This window comes from Engystomops pustulosus, chromosome 7, assembly GCF_040894005.1.
Source record: "Engystomops pustulosus chromosome 7, aEngPut4.maternal, whole genome shotgun sequence".
Classification (NCBI taxonomy): Eukaryota; Metazoa; Chordata; class Amphibia; order Anura; family Leptodactylidae; genus Engystomops; species Engystomops pustulosus.
In genome coordinates this window covers 44,185,016-44,205,709 of record NC_092417.1, presented here as the reverse complement: position 1 = coordinate 44,205,709, position 20,694 = coordinate 44,185,016, and the positions used below count along the sequence as shown (strand labels likewise).

Here is a 20,694-nt window from a genome sequence, read left to right as displayed (position 1 = left end):
ATGATCAAAAAATCCAAGTGTTAATGCCCCTGGTGGTGCAATTGCAAGTGCTGAGAAGGCAAAACCTTGTGAACAGCCCCCAGGACAGAATACAAGTCCCTAGAGGTCACAACTGCAGACAGACACTCTCTAAATACTTACCTAACCCTTCCGACTACTTTCCAATAGGAAGATCCTTATTGCAAACTAGTCTTGTTTTCTACTCCTGCTTGACATGCTTTGTGGTGCCTAAGCCGTGGCCACCATTCTATACTGGCAGGCTTTCTCAGGAGAGAACACTATGAGGGAGATTTATTATCAAGTTTCTGAGGTAAAACTGTTTTAGTTGCCCATGGAAACCAATCAGAGCTCAGCTTTAATTTTATGAACCGCTGTGGGAAAATGAAAGCTGTGCTCTGATTGGTTGGAACAGTTCTGCTCTAAGAGACATATGATAAATCTCCCCCTATGGCTACGTCTCACTCTGAAATGCTTCAGTGCAGTGCCTGGTATAGTTGAAATAACATAGTTGTGTGAGTTTTACTCCAGCTGCCCCTCACCAAACCCTTCTGGCTTTACTCTCCCAACGGGGGGCGGCATTTCAGAGTAAATAGTTCTTTTCACAATTTATTTCAGTGTAGAGTAGGCGGATGTAATTTGTCACTGGCAAGATACAAACACACTTCTTACTATCTATTAACCATCATTGTTTGTTTGCGGCAGTTTCTAGACAGTATTTAATTTTTGAAAAAAATTCAACTAGGTTTTTACAAACTGCTGTGGCTTCCGCTGCTTCCTTCCACTGCAATGGATAAAGGTACGGTTTCCTATTTCCTAATAATTCTCTATCCAATTTCCATCTAAAATCCCCTAAAAAACAATAGTCACTGATGTTCTACAAAATACTGTTTGGATTTCATGAAACACTTAAGGTTGTGTTTTTATTGTATTTGTTGTTCTGATGGTATATTAAAACATTTCATATCATAGAGACATAAATGGGACATTATTCCTGTGATTATGCAGTTTTAACATTGTAGGTGCATATTATATGTAAATTAAAATATTTATAAATTGTTTTTAGGCCCAGTTCACATCTCCATCAGGGGGGTTCCTTTACACTCTCTGTTAAGGAGAGCAAAATGAAAATGAAAAACGGAAAGGACTTTCCATTCCCCATAGATTTCAATGTATAGAGGGTTACACTTCTGTCATTAAGAGTACAAAAGAAGAAGCAAACTGTTGCACTATTCCTCTGCTAATAATAACGAAAAGTCTATTGAAACTTGACAAACGTGGGTTTGAACACCGGAAATAAAGCAATTTACTTAAAGGAAACCTACCATGAGGAATCTACCATTAGAAGTAGATCTAATGGTAGATTCCTCCTGCCTGTCTCTGCCCTAATCTGTAATTTAATAATCCTGGGACCTAACTTGTTAAAAAACTTTATTTTAGTAATATGTACTAGCCTGGCTGGGCACTGGGAGCTAAGGGTAGTACACGCCCCTGTAGCCTCTGCTGTTACTTTACATATTACTAAAATAAAGTTTTTTAGCAAGTTAGTTTAGGTACCAGGATTATCAAATTACATATTAGGGCAGAGGCAGGCAGGAGGAATCTACCATCACATCTACTTCTGATACTAGATTCCTCATGGGAGGTTTCCTTCAACAGTATCTTGTGATTTTGTGGCCACAGCTTCTATACGGAACCTTCAGACTTAGATTGAAGCATTTTTCTGGCGGGTGACTCCATTATTATCAATATATAATAATATTATACATCAAAGAATAAGTTGTGTTGTTTCCTTATTGTATAGATGACCTGCAAGGTGCTTCTGACATACAACAGTGTGAATTTAATACTTGTATATGTGTGTAAGTATTGTTACCCTTCACCGTGACTGCGTTTGCATGTGGTTGGGAAGATACCCCCCACCCTGACCTGTTATTGGGTGTCATATTATATCGATTGCTGCTCCTTTCACATTACTGGAGCAGCAAAGGGTTAAGCTTGGACCTTGGGGTGTCCTGGTGGTGGGGCTCTGGCTATAGGAGATTTATCACCCATCCTGTGATAAATTATGGCTTCTTATTTCTTATTTAAATTTTTTTTTATTGCAATTAGATTGAACTTTTTTTGTTGGTGGGGGTGTAGGTTTTGTATTCTACTATACTCAATCACTTTCGCTTATTATAGAGGCTAAATATCATCATTCAGCATGCAGAATATTTCTCTAGTTTTCTATTTTTACCTTGCATCCTGCTGTCAGGTTCTGCCAGGTTGTCGCTGCCATCCTATAATCTTCTCCAGTGAATAGTGATCAATGAGTGTAGTCTGTATCAGAATTTCCTTCATAGTTACAGTAGTAGTACCAAGCATGCAGAATATTTAGTAGGTGCGATGAGAGTTGTGATTGTGAGCCTGTCACATGTCGCTGTGATGCCTGCCACATGTTCTCCACAGTGAGAGGCGGTGAATCACTGCCATGATGGAAATATTACTCACACCTCCATGGCTATTGATTATTGCTGAGCAATCATTGACTTCTCATTTATGCAGAAGGTTTTATGGAGCATCTAGACTATGAATGCAAGCATGGGTTATTGTCAAGTTCTGATTCACCAAGAGCTGACAAATGTAGCTAGTACTATAGCTAGTTCAGCCTTAGGCTGCATTCACACTGCCATTGCCTGCCGTACCGTACCGGGCAACAGCAGCACAAGGGGAGAGGAGGAGGAGGTGAGCACAGCTCACCCCCGCCCCTCTCCATAGGGATACATGGCGCACATTTGCTGCACTGTACCGCTCCCGTTGGGCTCCCATTGCCTTCTATGGGGGACGTATATCGGCCATATATACGCCGGCCGTATATACGTCCCCCATACGGCAGTGTGAATGTAGCCTTACACTGTATAGAGCCAATAGGTTCTCTATGCTACTAGGTTAAAGGGTTGTATAGTCACAAGTTATCCCCTATCCACAGTATACCAGATAAGCTCATGGGTGGGCTCACAGTGGTGCGACCCACGCGGATCACAAGAATTGAATACCCAATTGAATGGAGCAGCAGATCGGACATGCGGGACGCCTTTCCATTCGTTTACTATGGCTATTTTCCTAAGCACCATAGAGAAGAATAGAGCAGTAGTGGGTGCATGTGCGCCCTGCTGTACTGTTCATTTGGGGTACAACAGTCCCCCCCATTCTTATGATCCCACTGGGACCCCCACCCATCAACAAGTTAGCCCCTAACCTTACTATTGCTTTTATTACTGTAGTATCTATAGTATAGTATCCTTAAAATAAGGAAAGCAGTATAGAGAATGAAAAACCATAAGACTTATGTGTAGGATATTAGTAGAAGAGTAAAACACAAAGCAGGATGTGACCTGTGCTTGAATCTGGAAATGTTAGCTACTCTTCAGGAGAATTACAAATTACAAACCTTTAAAGGACATCTATCACCAGATCAAGGATTGTAAACCAAACATACAGACATACTGGAGTGCGCCCCAAATGGCAGGATCTGTTGTTCTTTTAGATTCTTATGCTCTGGTTTATTTTTTTTAAAAAAAGCTTTTAAAATGATTCATATGATGCTCATTTGCACAATTTTTAAAACCCTTTTTCTTAAAAACAAGGGCATAAAAAGCTAAAAGAACAGCTGATTCTCCCAGAGGGGAATCATACCAGTATGTCTGTATGTTTGGTTTACAATCCTTGATCTGGTGATAGATGTCCTTTAAGGCAATAGCAGGGGAAATAAGTGTCAGAAAAACCCTTTTTATAAACGTATCAAGCTGCCAGGTTCAGAGCAGTGAAAGGAGTTCGTCTGACAGTAACTACAGGAAATGGAGTAGGTATGTAGAGTATTACCACATCCATTCTCCTCTTATTTTACCCATACTTTTAGCCTAGGTGTTCCCGGGCCATATGCAAATCTAAGGCTCGAAGGATCACAAGTTGCTGGTCACCACTGATCCTCCATAAATGTCGGAGACACTTCTGGAGACGCAAGGTTAGTTTATCCCTGTTATTTGCTGGGGACTTCCAGTCTTCCAGCTCTCTTAGAAGTCCCATAACCACTGCACCACTGGCCAAGACAACCACAAACTTAACATTAGTAATTCTCTTTCTGTAGTCACTTCTTTAGCTACTTGATTTGACTTTTATTCTCCCTCAGCCATTCTACACTGCTTTTCACTCTCAAATCTCTGCTGAACTCCCTATTGCTGGTAACAAGACAAAAGCTCACTGAGGTGTCACTTTATATAGAAGTTATCTGGAGAGGGGAGGGGGAATGAGTCACCAAATCTCCACCATATATATATATATATAAATATATATATATATATATACACTCACTGGCCACTTTATTAGGTACACCATGCTAGTAACGGGTTGGACCCCCTTTTGCCTTTAGAACTGCCTCAATTCTTTGTGGCATAGATACAACAAGGTGCTGGAAGCTCCTCAGAGATTTTGGTTCATATTGACATGATGGCATCACACAGTTGCCGCAGATTTGTCGGCTGCACATCCAAGATGTGAATCTCCCGTTCCACCACATCCCAAAGAAGCTCTATTGGATTGAGATCTGGTGACTGTGGAGGCCATTTGAGTACAGTGACCTCATTGTCATGTTCAAGAAACCAGTCTGAGATGATTCCAGCTTTATGACATGGCGCATTATCCTGCTGAAAGTAGCCATCAGATGTTGGGTACATTGTGGTCATAAAGGGATGGACATGGTCAGCAACAATACTCAGGTAGGCTGTGGCGTTGCAACGATGCTCAATTGGTACCAAGGGGCCCAAAGAGTGCCAAGAAAATATTCCCCACACCATGACACCACCACCACCAGCCTGAACCGTTGATACAAGGCACGATGGATCCATGCTTTCATGTTGTTGACGCCAAATTCTGACCCTACCATCCGAATGTCGCAGCAGAAATCGAGACTCATCAGACCAGGCAACGTTTTTCCAATCTTCTACTGTCCAATTTCGATGAGCTTGTGCAAATTGTAGCCTCAGTTTCCTGTTCTTAGCTGAAAGGAGTGGCACCCGGTGTGGTCTTCTGCTGCTGTAGCCCATCTGCCTCAAAGTTCGACGTACTGTGTGTTCAGAAATGCTCTTCTGCCTACCTTGGTTGTAACGGGTGGCGATTTGAGTCACTGTTGCCTTTCTATCAGCTCGAACCAGTCTGCCCATTCTCCTCTGACCTCTAGCATCAACAAGGCATTTCCGCCCACAGAACTGCCGCTCACTGCATGGTTTTTCTTTTTCGGACCATTCTCTGTAAACCCTAGAGATGGTTGTGCGTGAAAATCCCAGTAGATCAGCAGTTTCTGAAATACTCAGACCAGCCCTTCTGGCACCAACAACCATGCCACGTTCAAAGGCACTCAAATCACCTTTCTTCCCCATACTGATGCTCGGTTTGAACTGCAGGAGATTGTCTTGACCATGTCTACATGCCTAAATGCACTGAGTTGCCGCCATGTGATTGGCTGATTAGAAATTAAGTGTTAACGAGCAGTTGGACAGGTGTACCTAATAAAGTGGCCGGTGAGTGTATATATATGTGTGTGTTATTCCTCATGTACAAACACTGATTTCTGAAAATTGTTAGAAGCTGCGGTACACTTTAAATTCCCACCCAATCGACCAGTTAGCCCTTATCGCGTGGAGAAGGTATAAATATATAATCTTGGGACAACCCCTTTAAATGTAGCACATTTGGGGTGGAAAGGGCAGGCCATAACAATATTTAGGACTGCCTGGTCTCAATTTAAGTTAATTATTTTAGTTACTTGCTGTCTGCTGTTGTCTATCTGCATACAATAAATAACTTAAGGTATATATGGTAGCCCAGGAAATACAGCTAATAGTGTATAGTATCAGCTCAGCAAATAGAAAGGCCAATGGTAGGTAACACTTTCATCTTTGATAACCATTATAACATGCCTTTCTTTCATAAAATAAAGCTAAAGGAAATAAACCATCAAAATCCATCATGATAAACCAGTGGGACTTACTCACAGATCCAGGCACCGTGACTGTGGTAAGCTTCTTATATTTGTTATCCGCAGCGTCTTCCTTTTTAAAATCAACTTTTCAAATTATGCTAATAAGTCAGTAGGGCTCTAGGGGGTGTAACCAGAGCCCCTCCATGCTGTAACCTTACAGTCTTCCATTCCCTCCTGCCACTGCCTGATGTAATCTCACACAGTGGGAAGAGTTAAGTGCTCCTGCACAGTATAATAGCCTCTCAAGCTACAGCATGCATAACACATCCTAGAACCCCTATGACTCATTAGCATAACGTTAAAAGTTGATTTCAGAGAGAAGGAGGCCATGGATAACAAATATCAGAAGATTGCCACAGCCACAATGACTGGCGACCAAACTATATTGAAGCCTCTAACAACTATCCATGGCTTTAATTGGCATGTGGATTTTTCGAGTTTGCTCATTTCCACTATCAACATTTTAGAGATTTCAGATGACTGTTTTCTTAACTACTTTGTCGGTCTGTGAAGGTTGGTTGTCTTGAATGATCAATTTTGCATTGGTTATTTATTTTCACTGATGGATTGTAGATCATTCATTTATGTCTTGTTTTAAACTTGTTTGACCACCACATGCATCAGATGTTCTTTAGATGATATCTATATCTTACTGTCAATACTGTAACCCTGTCGTCAAGTACCTTTTCATGATTATGAGTACATTGATACTATATATATGATTAATTACATTGGTAAGTGTATGAGCAAATGCAGCAATGGTGAACCCATTGTCCTCAGTAAAATACAAGTGGCTGAAAGGTCAATCTTAGATTGTGTTATGTTGAGTGAGCACCAGAAAATATTCATGGACTATGGAAATAAATGTATATTTCTGCATCAATTTAAATGAAATTTTATCATATGTGTAAAGTAAGTTTATAGGGGTTGTTTAGTCTTGAAAATCCTTTGTGAAAAGATTCCAAAAAACCTTTTGACGGTACCCAGGTCCCCTGCTTCCTCTTTATAGACATGTATGTTTGACTTCTGTAGTAGATCGCTTTGAGACGTCCTTGCTGGAGGAGGAAGTAGAGATTCGCAGTGGAGTATCTGTAAAGTTTTCTTGGCTGGACCCCCCCTCTCTATGATGATGTAAATGATTGCCATCCAATAATTGTGAAATTACATGAACTCAGCACAGCATTGCTTGATCATGTTGGCCTTTCTAAATGTCAATTGTTTTTTATCCTCAGGCCAGACCCCTGGAAGTGAAACTTAAAACTAAAGACTGGTAAAGTATCTTTATATTTTGTATGTAATATTGCTTTTAGAATTTGGAATCAATCAAGGTTCTCCTGCACAAGTCCTGGGGTTCCTTCGGATGGCCTTGGTCAGTCCGTGAATCAAAGAATTCAAAGGATGGGACTTGTTCCCCACAACACAGCAAACAAACTGTAATCCTGATCCCAGCGGGAAAGCTGTGACAATATGACCCACTATAACAATGATTCTCAGAGTCTTGTCCTTGAAACCTACCGCAGGGTATAGCTTGTGTGCAGAGACAGGGCTTCCCTGCCTAATACTGGCCCACTACACAGCCCAGTACCACCCACTCCCCGCCCAACCATTTTTTCAGGTGTACAAGCCATAATAACAACCCCCCTTGTTTCTATTAAAGGTTTTTGTAGGACTCTATCCCAGGAAGAAAACCCCTCTCCATATACTTTATTAGGACACATGGACATTATGACCCATATTTACTATGTGTACTATATGCAGTTTGCCTGTGTAGTGTGCAGAAGGCCCCAGACTCAGGATTTCTGGCGCACGGTTTTCATGTATCTGATGCTCCCTGCACTGCTATGAGAGAGTGTCACGTGCGACACAAACGTGGTGCAGACACTTTTTAAATACCCGTGCAAGCAGTTTACAATTAAAAGAATGTGCAAAGTCCGACAGAAAACTGGTGAACGGCCCTTAGTAAATGTGGCCCTATATGTAGAGAACCTCTGGTGCACTAGTGCTATACATTTATTACAGGGACAGTTCAGTTTACTAGTAGTGTTGATCAGATCCGAACTACAAAGTTCTGATTTATACTGTAGTTTGCCAGATCGGGTCCAGGTTTGGCTTAACCACCCTGCTACAAATGCCCATAATTGGTGCAAGAACCGATCATTGGCATTAACTCTTTAAATGCAGGCAATGTTTAAATGGAGTGTATTCGAGTGGGGCTGGTGGCATTTAAATTGTTAAAACCATTAATTGGTGAGAGCACCGAAAATGAGTGTTACCCGTTTAATATTCAGGTTTGGGTGAATTTTACTGGGTCCACTCATCACTATCTATTAGTATCATCTCATTCCAGTCTTCTGTGTCCGGGTCATATAGGGTAGTTGTTCATCCTTCAGCACTTTTCTCATGTCTTCTTACCATTATTGTGTAATGTTTGTTTTCTGCTCCAGCACCGATAAACTGAGTGTACGAATGGGTTTTGATCTTTGTGATGACGAGAAGGATTATCTCTCCAAGAGGAAAAGAGTTGTTGCAAATGCCCTAAAGAAAGTTTTGAATCTTGACCGAGATTTAGAAGATCACGAGGTATGAGACTGGATGCTTATTCCCTTCGCTTATATAAGGATGAATGAGAGGACAGTTCACATCACAATATAAAATCCTGTAGTGATTGTTCTTAAAACAGAAGAGAATAAGGGAAATGTAACGTCCCCCTCTGTTATACTTCCTTTACTTAATGGAAATCATAACACACGTAGTGTAACTTTTAGCTTTATAGTCTATGTATAATGGAGCGATGGGGATGCTTATTTGATGGTATCTGTCATTCAATATGTTATAAAGTTTTTAAAATAAATGAGATAAAAAAAAGAAGGAATCCCAAAAGGTGTTCTTGGACATCCATGCTAAATTCTCCAACCGTATCCATTATATGCGTATCTCATTGTCCACGGTACCGTTATTCCATTGCACTTATTTCTTGATGGAAAAAGCTCTAATAAACTAGAGCTGCGAGAAGGAAATGGAAGGTATTTTTTTGAATCAGCGTCTCAAAAATATCCAGAATAAGGTAAAAATCTCCAGGCACCACAACATTTTTTAAATTTCTTCCCCAATGTGATCCGCACAAACATTTTGTTATTGTTGTGCTTGCTCAATACTCTTGAGCTGCAGATTTATAATGTACAGTTTATACTTCTCATTGTTGCAAAATCCCAGAGATGCAAATCTGAAACCCTCCAAATGCAGACTACAATGATCACATCTGTCATGAAATTTCCATTGTGTAATATTTATTGGAGACTTTGGCATATATATAGAAACACTGGGGCATCCCCTATTTCCGGCATAACTGGAAACCCTTGGGTGTGTTCATGTCTTCCAATTATTGTAGTTGATCTGGCTTAAGAGATTTTCATAGTATGAAAAAAGATCATAATTGTCTGATATTGTCTATTGCAATAGATTCCTGTGATTGCCGTCACCACCACCGGTGGGGGTGTAAGAGCAATGACATCCCTTTATGGCACACTGTCTGGCCTTCAGAAGCTGAATCTTTTGGACTGTGTTACGTACATCACTGGTGCTTCAGGGTCCACATGGTGAGGATCGATCATAAATTGACAAGATTTAACTTTTTTATATGGTTTATATACTGACTTATATAATATAATACTTGTAGGTCAATGAGCAAATTATATGAAGATCCGAACTGGTCACATAAAGACCTGTCGGCACCCATACAAGATGCTCGTAAGAACGTGACCAAGAGCAAGACGTGTGCCTTTACCTTTGATCAATTAGCATACTATCGGGATGAACTCACAAAGCGAGCCAAGATGGGCTACAAGACGTCATTCACAGATCTGTGGGGTTTGGTTATCGAGTTCATGTTCCACGGTTGTGTAAGTTTGCTGCACATATTAGCATATATATACATAAACATTGAAGCTTTAGTCAGCCATTTATTCACCTGTCAATAAGATTTACCCTGATTTCTTAAAGCCTCTAACATATTATCTTCCATAAAAAAAAAATTATTGATTATTCGAAGTAATTTCTCCAATATGGATATCAGTATATGGGAGGGGTCAACAACCTTTCAGTAAACTTCTTCCCAATTCTACAAGTGATTTGGAGACACACTAAATAGTAAAATAAAAAGTCCTTACCACCACAGTATTAATATCCAATGATCTGGTTTTAACTTTAATACAAAGTTCTAGCAATGTGATGACTTCCCTGGTGCCACCACAGCTATCACAAGCAGGGAGATGAAAGGTCCCCATTCACATTAGATGGAAATTGTCAAACCCTGCCCATTTCAATGGTTTATTGGACCCATCTAATTTATATGGAGCCTTTAGACTCTCATATGGTATATGTTTGAGGATGACAAGAATAGGATAAGTTGGAATTCAGCTGCCCAACTTTTGAAGGTCAGATGCTTCCGGTGGTGTTTGGCAGTGGCCTCCTCCATTCATAACACATGCATGTTAGGCAAAGCCAAATGTGAATGTTTATGAGGAAGTTGGTGAGATAACCGTCAAAATAATTAACTTGTTGTGATCTCATATCTATGGGGACCATAAGAGTCATTTGGCTCCTGGGGCCCTAGCATCCTCTGGCTTATATCTCTCACCTTCATCTGGACGACTTGTTTACATGCTTTGTGCTTGCTTAGACTTTTAGAATTTTCTGAATTATTGTTTGAAATTTGTTTAAACTTCTTCATATATTATATATAATATGGTTTCATACTTTGATGAGTACACTTATATATACATAAAATATTTATTTGACAGATCAACGAAACAAAACTAACAGACCAAAGAAAAGCTTTGGCCAATGGGCAAAATCCACTTCCTCTATGTTTGGCAATGAATGTGAAAGCCAATGAGTTTTCCACGCTGGACTATAAAGGTTTGTTTAGCTAACTAGTCCACTAGTAAACCTGTGTAGCAGAAGGAAGCTTTTAGGCTGTCTATAGAGAGATGAATTGCATCATCTTTTATATTGTTCACAGAGTGGTGCGAGTTCTCACCATATGAGGTTGGCCTTCTTAAGTATGGAACCTTTATCCGCTCAGAGGACTTTGGCAGTGAATTCTTTATGGGAAGGAAGACAAAGGCCCTTCCAGAGTCTAGGATCTGTTTCCTGCAGGGTAAGACATCTGCATGGCTTTACATCAGTGCAGTATATATAATATAGATAGGGGCCGCAAACTGGGTATTTTCCTAGGGCTCCCTGTCCTAAAGGGCCCCCCTGCATGTGTACTTTTGTGGGCAGAAGATGCATTGCCCCTGGTTGAATGCCGGGGTGAAGATGCTTATCATCTATTTCCTGTCTATATATCTATCATCTATCTGTGTAGTCATCTATCTCATATAATTTGTCTATTTCCTATCTATATATCTGTCTGTCAAACCATTTAGCTATCTAGTATTTTGTCTATCTTTTTATCTATATATCTTCTATCTACCTATCTATCTCCTATCTATTGTCTATCCATCTATGTATTATCTATCTATCTGTCTCTTATATCTATATATATACATAATAAATATATTTATGCATCTATCTATAAATCTATATAATCTTTCATATTTATCTTCAATATACCTATTATCTGTCTATCTCCTATAACATTCTCCTACAGTCCCATATTACAGATACTTACCTACTACTGTGTGTAACTACAAAGTGTTATCATTGTGCAGGACTAAAGGAGCCTCTTACTGACTGTGACTGTTCATAAAATAGTTTTATTTTGGGGCCTCATTTTTAGTTTTGCCCAGGGCCCCACTTTGTCTAAAACCGGCCCAGAGTATGGTATAATACGTAGCAGTATGTGTAGCGGGGAGCTAGACTGTTCCTATCCATTGTGTGCATTAGTAATCCTGTGCAATGTATTACAGCAGTAAGTGTTTTTCAGGATTATGGAGTAACATCTTTTCTATAAACCTGATGGACGCCTGGTTTGCAGCTGTGAGCTCTGAACATTTCTGGCACAGATTCACGCGGGACGCTGTCCATGAGCTGGGTGAGTATCTCCATCATTATGTTTACTTTCCACTAACCTTGTAGTCCTGAATCCTATTTTGGCTGTGTACCTTCTTATGTGTAGTCTATAACTGGGAGCCCCTAAAATATTACAACTCATTTCTTTCACTTCTTTGTTGATGAATAGCCAATACTTTACCAATGTTTTTTTGTGTCTTTTTTTTTTAAACAGAAGAGGAAGAAGCCGCTTTGCGGAAGAGGAGAGCATCGTCGGGTTTGACCACACGTCTGCTGCAGCCGGCGGGTGATTTCAGCCGCGCCGTGCGGGAAATTCTCACTAATCGTCCTCTTGATGGAGAACATCACAATTTCATGAGAGGACTGCAGATGCATAAAGAATATTCCAAACATGAAGGATTCTGTGCATTTGATGGTAAGCCAATTATCTTGACCTTAAATAGTCATAGAGCCAGGTCTATTACAGGATAGGTCAATTACTAACCATTATTTGCCTCTGTGACCTGATCTTGTGTACAGAGTGGACTTGGTATTTCTGGGGCACCAATAAGTTTTATCTGGGAAAATCTAGACCCTCCTCTGCCATAGCTTAAAACTGTATTGGCATCCTGGGGACGCTGATACAGATTTTGTTCTTTTTTGACCTTATGATAGTGTATGTCTTTAACACTTTGCAGTGCTTTATTCTGGTGTTAGTGGCAATGGAGATTATCTCCATTTTATGGCATATGGAGTTATGACTACAATGCCATTTTTGTGGTACACAGAAGTCACCAATTATTTCATAAATCAAGTTAGAAGTGAAATATTGACACTGCATTAGGGACTTGCATTTTTGCTACATGTCTCACATTGACCATGATTCAATCTCCCATGAGGCTCCAACTGTAAAATGGGTTTGCCCATGAAGCTCTCTAATTTAAGTCATGTTTACACAAAAACATCATCACTCAGTGATGGTCAGTGTAAGATTCCAGAGTGTGGGCAAGGACTCTCTTGCACAGAGGAATCACTTCATGATTCCTCTGTGCTTTGAGATGCTGTGTGCTGACAATGTGCTTAGATTATAAGGGCTCAGGGTTTATCTACACTTTCATTTAGCTTCTGTACATTCTAGTATTTGACACATAGAAAAAGAGAGATGAGAAATATAAGAGATGATGAGAACCTTGAGATGGATATAAGACACAATAAAACACTCAGCTCTGCTGCCACATCTAATCAATAAATCAGCATTGCTATGACACTCCCTCCCCTGGTATCCAGAGCTTATCTTGTTCGTAGAGCTGCTTCTGCAATGTTCTTTCAATGCTAATAGGAGCACAACTAAACCAGGAAGTGCCTGTGTCTGAAATGCCTTCTGCCTCCTACCCCTCCCTGTGCAATGAAAGATAAGCTAGAGGGAATTCTCCAACCATAGTAAGAAGATTTACGGCCGCATCCAAGGACAACCAAAATTGTTAACAGGACTGATAGAGATAGGTTGAAATTATATTTGTAAAATGCTGTATTTTGGTTAATAACCATTTAAGAATCTTGTCTTCATGGAAATAAAGTAAATAAAATCAATGAAAACTACACCAATGTTATACATAAACTGTGTCGGTGCAAGTAATAACATATCACAAGTTGTCAGTTGAAATGTTCCTGTTCCTCCTTGAACCCCATATCACCTAATTTTTATAAATTTTGTAAACCGGTTGTAAAACGTGGCCCGTTTTGTGGTACAAAAAATGTGCCAATTTTGCATAAAGCTACATATATACTATCTGAATGTGGATGGATAGCAGCATGTATTCTGCTGAGGCTTTACCATAAGTATTTACTAATCTGGGATGTTTATTGTGAGCAACTATATACCATATACTTAATTTACATTTTCTCTGCCTTCTAGACACAGAATTGGACAACTCTCCTAACAATCTGACGCCATCATCAGAAGAGCTTTGCCTTGTGGATAGTGCATACTATATCAATGCCAGCTTTCCACCACTGCTCCGCGAGGAACGCAAACTGGATGTTCTCATGTCCTTTGACTATGGATTATCAGGGAAATTTACGGTAAGGTCACTTTTATAATGCACAAGATTGTAGACTTATGGAATCGGGATCTTGCATCGTGCCAGGTCTCTCAGCAAGTACAGTAGGTTATACATTGGATGTTGGCAGATTGATATCTAACAAATCAGGACTCAGGACAGATGATTCATACAGAAACTCCTTATATGTATTATTGCATTCACCTTGTATCTCCCTTTTGTTGTGACATTATATAAGTGCTATTCAAAGCGCCTTTATCAAGAAATGAAGTTATATTAAAGGGGCGTTACTGTTTAGCAAGTAAATGTAATTGTGTGTATAATGAAAAGTTATACAATTTTCCAATATGCTTTCTGTATCAATTCCTCAGTTTTCTAGATCTCTGCTTGCTGTCATTCTATACAAAGCTTCTATGTCTGATTTATCTCCATCTGCCATGTGAAAAGTTTGCCATTTGCTTATCGCTCAGTAATTGATGTAAATTGTATAGAAGAAGCATCTGTATTTATTATGGGCGTGAATGGAGAAATGACAGCAGCAGCTTTGTATAACTATATAGTCTGGTATTCAGACATTGCCGCTGTATTGTCATATTTATAGATTGTTCTTCTCATTTCAGTCTGTGGAGCGAACCAAGGAGTACTGCAATATACATAACCTCTGCTTCCCTAAAATAGAAGTATGTGAAAAAGAGAAAGAAAATCCTAAGGAATGTTACCTGTTCCCAAACTGCGGAAACCCCAAGTGTCCCACGATCCTGCACTTCCCTCTCGTAAATGACACATTCAAGCAGTTCAAACACCCAGGTAAGTCACCCGTAAGTCAGTGACTGTAGACCTCATGTGATCCTGTCTATACACAAGCAGATATTTGGAACCATCTCTTCTATCTGCTAGAATCCATTAGCTCTTCTTGAAAGGACAATTGTTTAGACAAGGGACTCCCTCTATCCACCCCACAACTGGTGGCTCATAGTAAAGTGAAACTTGAAGGCGTATTCCCATATACACATAATATGACATCAAAATCTTATGGATGTGGCTACAATGGTCATGTGGTATAGAAAGGTAGACAAGTGAAGACCAAATAGCGCTCATAGAGTAGTAGAGTAGTAACCTGTGGTAATGGTTAGGAAGACTGGAAAGAGGCTCACCGGATTTGGTTGTGCTATGTTAGGCACAACTCTAATATAGGTGTTGATGGTCAGGTGTTAGTGTCTCCTGGTGCTGCCTGCAGACAAGGGTCGTCAAGACACGGTTGTCAAACCGGTCTGGAAGCGTAATCGGTAGACCAGGGTAGGTACTTGTCACAGTTGGCGCACACGGATTATTCACATACACAGGATGTTAGGTAAAAGGATATTTTATTCGGTATCTCTGGAACACAACGCGTTTCGGAGTCTAATGTGACTCCTTTATCAAGTGGGTAGATACTGCAGCGCGGGTGAACAGCTGATTCCCCGGAGCTGTGACACCCTGTATATGTGAATAATCTATGTGCGCCAACTGTGACAAGTACCTATCCTGATCTACGATTATGCAGGGTCATGGCATGGAAAGATGGCTGAACGTAGAGATCTGTGCATGAAGGATCTCAATCTTTAGGACATATATAACATGTCCTATAGCTACAAAATACATTTCCAAAATAATCAAATCCTATACGATTGATATACTTTCTTTGGTTACAGGAGTTGAACGGCTTACAGATCAAGAAAAGGAAGACGGTATCGTGCAACTGGACGGCAAGTCACCCTACCGATTGCTGAAACTAACTTACAGTGAGGAGGACTTTGACAAACTGGTGAATCTCACAGAATACAACGTGATGAATAATGAGCAGATGATCCTACAAACCTTGAGAGATGCCATTACATGCAAGCAGAACTCTAAGCCTAGAGACTGAAGAATGGTCACTGTATGGCTGCACTCGGATATTACCGTCCCAGGGGCACAATGTTCCAATGTGTCAGTAACACAGATATAAGAGCAGACAATAAGGACTCTACACGTCAGCCTGAACTAAATGGAACCTAGTGACCTGATAGAACCTCTCCCTTCCTCTCTCTCGTATGGGCCCAGACCCAATGTTTGTACTGATGACCCTGTGTTGGGGTCTTGTTTTCCCATAAAATTGAAAATAACTCAATAAATACAGTTTAAAAAAAATAATAATAATAATAAGGACTCTACACGCAGATGAGGACCTCTACAAGGCGTCTTCTAACAATATGAACAAGAAACAGTCTCTGTCCATAGCTTAGCAGATTTTTTTTTAAATATTTATATAAATATTATATAGTTTGTAATAAAAAATAAATGTGATTACAAAGATATTTTGTATGCCGTAAAATGTAATAGTTTGAGGACAATGTGTTAAATTTTTTTCCTTAATACCCAAGACATATAGGTAATAAAGGAACTTTCCTATGGAAAAAGTCAAGACCAAACTAGTTTCCCCATAGAGTTAAAGCTACTATGAAGACACCTGCATGCACCTATATTACAGTAACAAACCATGGGGGTCATTTTATCTTTGAATTTTCAGCTTTTTTTTCTTCTCTTTTTGTGACTTTTTTGGGCACTTTTGATATATTTGCGGCTAAATTTGAGACTTTTCCACTCACGCAACAATTTTTCCGATGCAATTGTATAAAAAAGTTGCAATTTTGGTGCAAATTCAGGTTTAAAAGTCGCAAATAGACTCCAGTCCCAACAAAACTTTAAAAGAAGTTGAAAAGAGTTGGAGACTTTTGTGTAACTTTTCTGCGACTTTTAATAAAAAGTCGCAAAAAAAACCCATAGACTGAGCTGCCTGATATATCAATCTCTAAGAAGAATTAAACAAGTCCAAAAGTTTGGAAAAAACAAGAAAAGATACGCACAAGTGACTAAAGATAAATGACCCCCATGACTTACATTTATAGAGGGACAAATCTCTTTCCCCACCAACGCTGCTATTGTGTTGGTAATTTGGACTTGATAATACTGACATAGGAGGGATGTGGTGGTCCCCGTCCTATTACTTCATTATAACTGTGTGAGACATTAAGTACAGAAATCCATAATCTTATCTTAAAATGTAATAGTCTCATCTGTAACAACGAGATTCTAAATTTCAAATCATAAGAAATTTGTGATGCCAAAAATAAAAGCTGTGTAACATATAATGTTCTGTTATTAGAGCACTTTTTCCTAAATAAATGACTAATGACTAATGTTCTGTCTTTCCATCATTTTATAAACAATATTCGGTTACCACTTTTTATGAGCAATAAAAAGCTCTGGCCGGATTTCATGGACCGAGCATACTGCAGAGGATGGGACTTCAAGCATCATAGTGGTTTATAATACGTGGGGCAGATTTGTCAGGGTTTATACACCTGGCATTTTTCATACAAGCCCTGAAATAGGTGCAATTCCTTACACTACTGCCACGCTTAGGGGAGGTGAAGGGGGGTGCGGGTGATTGTCAGTGGGCCGACGCAGGGTGTTCCAGCCTCAGGCTTTTTTTCCAGCTATTAATAACAGAAGCGTAATGGGAGAGCCTAAAGTACACTGTAGTCAATGGGGTACATATATGCGTAGTAGTGCTGTGTCCATACATACAGTATAAAAGCTGTATTAGTGCTCGTATGCACAGAATAAGAGTAGTATGACTGTTTCACCAGAATTATGTTTAACAATTTTGTTGTCATTTTCACTTCTATCAGTGCAGATATCATTTAAAGAGTAACGGTAAAGGTTTTTAATTTTTCACAAATCAATAGCTCTTGGGATGTAAAACAACTTTGCCTATATCTATATTACTGCCTAGTATCTATATTCAGTAGTTTCTTTGCAATAGCCCTCATATTACCCCATTGCTGCAGTGGCTGCCTCCTCTCCATGTGCTGATAAGCCTTATGAGACCTTATCTTGTTTACACTATGAATCCATAGGATCCCTGCTCCCAGCGTAAGAGGTCATGTGTCAGTGAATGTAGCAGAGCTAGAAGTCTACAGAACAGTGAATGCAGATGTCTCCTGCAGAGAATAGAGAGGTACTAGATCTCCTTGTTCCCTATCAGTCCCTCCATCCCAGTCTGTGATTCTACAGAACTTGCTCTTCTCACTGCTCCCTTCCCCCACCTTGTCATCGGCAGTGTCAGCTCTGTCCAAATAAGATATTAACCCTTAATTCTCACACAGCACAGGCTATAGACCTCATGTACTAATGATTTCTACCACTTATTACATGTTCCCTATTCCTCCATGTGATGGAAGCAGCCAGGCTGTCACTATATGCATCAAATATGTGCACTGTACAGTGTTAACTGGATTTACTTGTGGGAAACAAAATGGATTTAATGCTAAATTACTATGAGAGGGAACACAATGCATCATGGGATCTGTGGGCAAGCTAACTGGCCTCAGCTCGAGGCCACAGACCGACGGACATTAGTCTCCGCCCCCTTCACCTCTGGTGAGAAAGATTTTTGTCAAACACTTTCAGAACAGAAAATGCCAGAACTTTGGAAAGAAAAGGGCGAGCAGCACAAAGTAGGCAACAAAGGGGGAATCACATATAATAATTTGGTGAAATCACTATAACGTTACAGTTACGCTTACAGTTTACTAATGTGTGCTCCCTTTTAAAGCAACTCCAAATAATTTACTTGTCATGAAACTTATGCTACAAATACTATAATTACCTGATGTCTTTAGGGATGCTAGCGCTAAGATTTATTACATTCCCTTTTTATCACAATATTGATATAGATAATATACAATATAGATGAGCTGGAGGAAATTCAGATTCAACTATTTAGCTCTCCTTCATGCTCAGTATCACTGGGGGAGATCATTACTTTGCTGAAGGCAAACCACACCGTACCAAACTATCATCATGATAAAAGTTTGGCCCTGCTGTTATCCAGGGAAGTAGGGACTCCTTGTATCACATATCCCTATGATGTGCACAGTCCCATCCTTTGCACTGTGGTCACTGTGGTCACTGTGTATTCATTAACATCAATTCTTGTAATGTATTATATAATCAATTATGTAACTTGTCTTCATCACCGTATTTTTTAAACTGCCAGTAAAAGGAACAATTTAAAAATTATAGTTAAAAAAAAATCTTTATTTTTGAAATGACATAATTTCTTAATTTGCATACCCTGTAATAAATAGATTGATGTGGAATGTTTCATAATTTACATAAAAACAACACATAAACAAATTAAAATATGCATCACATTTATAGATTGGAAAACTCCACTCAATTTGAACAATTGTAGGGTTAGCAAACACTAATTGTGTCTGTTGTGCAACAAAAACCTGAGACCCTGCGACCTGTGCTATTACAAAATTACATATCAGTGTTGGGTTTGGGTAGACAATGACCACTAGGTTTGTTTATACCATTCAATGTTGTCCATTTAATTGTAATATTATAACAAAATTGTGTACATAATATATTCTTTATTTCCGATGACTTAAAGGGAACCTGTCATCAGAAATTGGCCTGATACCAGTTTGTTTGGAAGCAGAATAACACCTTCTAGATGATGTTTCTTTCATGGACTAGTGTGGTGGTACCATCCAGAAAATCATTTTTTGAATGAAATGTAAATTGGTCGTGGAGGCGGAGTTTAGCCCTGAAGTCAAGACCTCTCCACCTCGAAATGCATCCTACCCTGTGATGGATATCATGCATCAGACTTCAGGAGATAGTGTTGTCTCTGGATGCAGGAGCATCAATTATAGTGAAGGGGCTGTTGTGAGGCAGGGAGAGCTTGACTTCAGTGTTAAACTTGACTTTATACAACCATTTTACATCTCAATTTAAAGTTGATTTTCTGAATGATACCGCCATGCCGGGTCATGAATGAAACTTGATCTGGAAGGTGTTCAGCTGCTTGACAACATACTTGTAGTAGATTATTAGTTCAATGTCTGCTGACAGGTTTCCTTTAAGCTGTTAATTCCCTGTTGATTGTCTTTTTCCCTGAGATCAGTTTTTGGTTACTTGTTGTGCCCTCTCCCCAGATTTCAGCTTTGTAAACTTCAATAGTACAGGGTGTGAAACCAATTAACCCCTTTGTTTACTTTCTAAAAAACTTCTTAAAAACACTCTTTTTGTGCTTCTCTTTAGCATCATCCGTTTCGTCTAGTTTTGGAGAGGCAAAGTCTGTATTCTCTGACGTTATGTAGACTGTAGGGGAAAAAAATAAGTTATTTTTAAAGGATTGCTTGCCGTGGTTCTGTGTAAAGAGATGCTTTTGAAGGGAGTCGGCTCCCAATGTGTTGGGCAAGGTCCTACCTCTGCTTGCAGAATATGTCTGGCCATTGCTCTCCGTGTCAAATGATGATGTCCTGTAGAGGGGATATATGTGACATTTTACACTTTTAATTATTTGGCATATACAAATGGTCCATCAAGGCACAATTTAGGCTTTTCACATTTTATGTTTTATCTTGGATTCGACAAGTGTTCATACGGGAAATGTTTGCATTCTGTGGTATTCTGCTTCTGGATTATTACAAAGCCTCCATTTTTAACAAGTTTAAATAGTTTCAATAATTTTTTTTCTAAATGAATCGTTCATGTGAATATCAGAAACTTTGAAAGTTCTCCTCA

At 39.5% G+C, this 20,694-nt stretch overlaps 2 protein-coding genes across 8 annotated transcripts in view; one reads left to right on the top strand and one right to left on the bottom strand.

Annotated features, from left to right (window-relative positions):
• Positions 1 to 17,288, top strand: part of LOC140069692 (cytosolic phospholipase A2 delta-like) — a 66,703-nt gene extending 49,415 nt beyond the window's left edge. For 2 of the 4 annotated variants that reach the window (XM_072115677.1, XM_072115676.1), the window contains 12 exons: positions 3,899 to 4,003; positions 7,249 to 7,286; positions 8,461 to 8,596; positions 9,476 to 9,612; positions 9,693 to 9,915; positions 10,816 to 10,933; positions 11,037 to 11,174; positions 11,946 to 12,053; positions 12,246 to 12,446; positions 13,926 to 14,092; positions 14,691 to 14,877; positions 15,762 to 17,288. In XM_072115677.1, coding sequence (XP_071971778.1) covers positions 3,899 to 4,003; positions 7,249 to 7,286; positions 8,461 to 8,596; positions 9,476 to 9,612; positions 9,693 to 9,915; positions 10,816 to 10,933; positions 11,037 to 11,174; positions 11,946 to 12,053; positions 12,246 to 12,446; positions 13,926 to 14,092; positions 14,691 to 14,877; positions 15,762 to 15,976 — 1,773 coding nt within the window. In that variant the 3' untranslated portion in view covers positions 15,977 to 17,288. Of the gene's footprint in view, positions 1 to 742; positions 797 to 3,898; positions 4,004 to 7,248; positions 7,287 to 8,460; positions 8,597 to 9,475; positions 9,613 to 9,692; positions 9,916 to 10,815; positions 10,934 to 11,036; positions 11,175 to 11,945; positions 12,054 to 12,245; positions 12,447 to 13,925; positions 14,093 to 14,690; positions 14,878 to 15,761 lie in introns of all 4 variants that reach the window. The other 2 variants (XM_072115678.1, XM_072115679.1) reach the window with 2 other exon arrangements.
• A 1,885-nt stretch (positions 17,289 to 19,173) lies between these two features.
• The window catches only part of SPTBN5 (spectrin beta, non-erythrocytic 5), a 236,894-nt gene continuing 235,373 nt past the window's right edge, over positions 19,174 to 20,694 (bottom strand). For all 4 annotated transcript variants that reach the window (XM_072115674.1, XM_072115671.1, XM_072115673.1 and 1 more), the window contains 2 exons: positions 20,377 to 20,429; positions 19,174 to 20,268 (listed from right to left, as the gene is read on the bottom strand). In XM_072115674.1, coding sequence (XP_071971775.1) covers positions 20,159 to 20,268; positions 20,377 to 20,429 — 163 coding nt within the window. In that variant the 3' untranslated portion in view covers positions 19,174 to 20,158. The remainder of the gene's footprint in view (positions 20,269 to 20,376; positions 20,430 to 20,694) is intronic.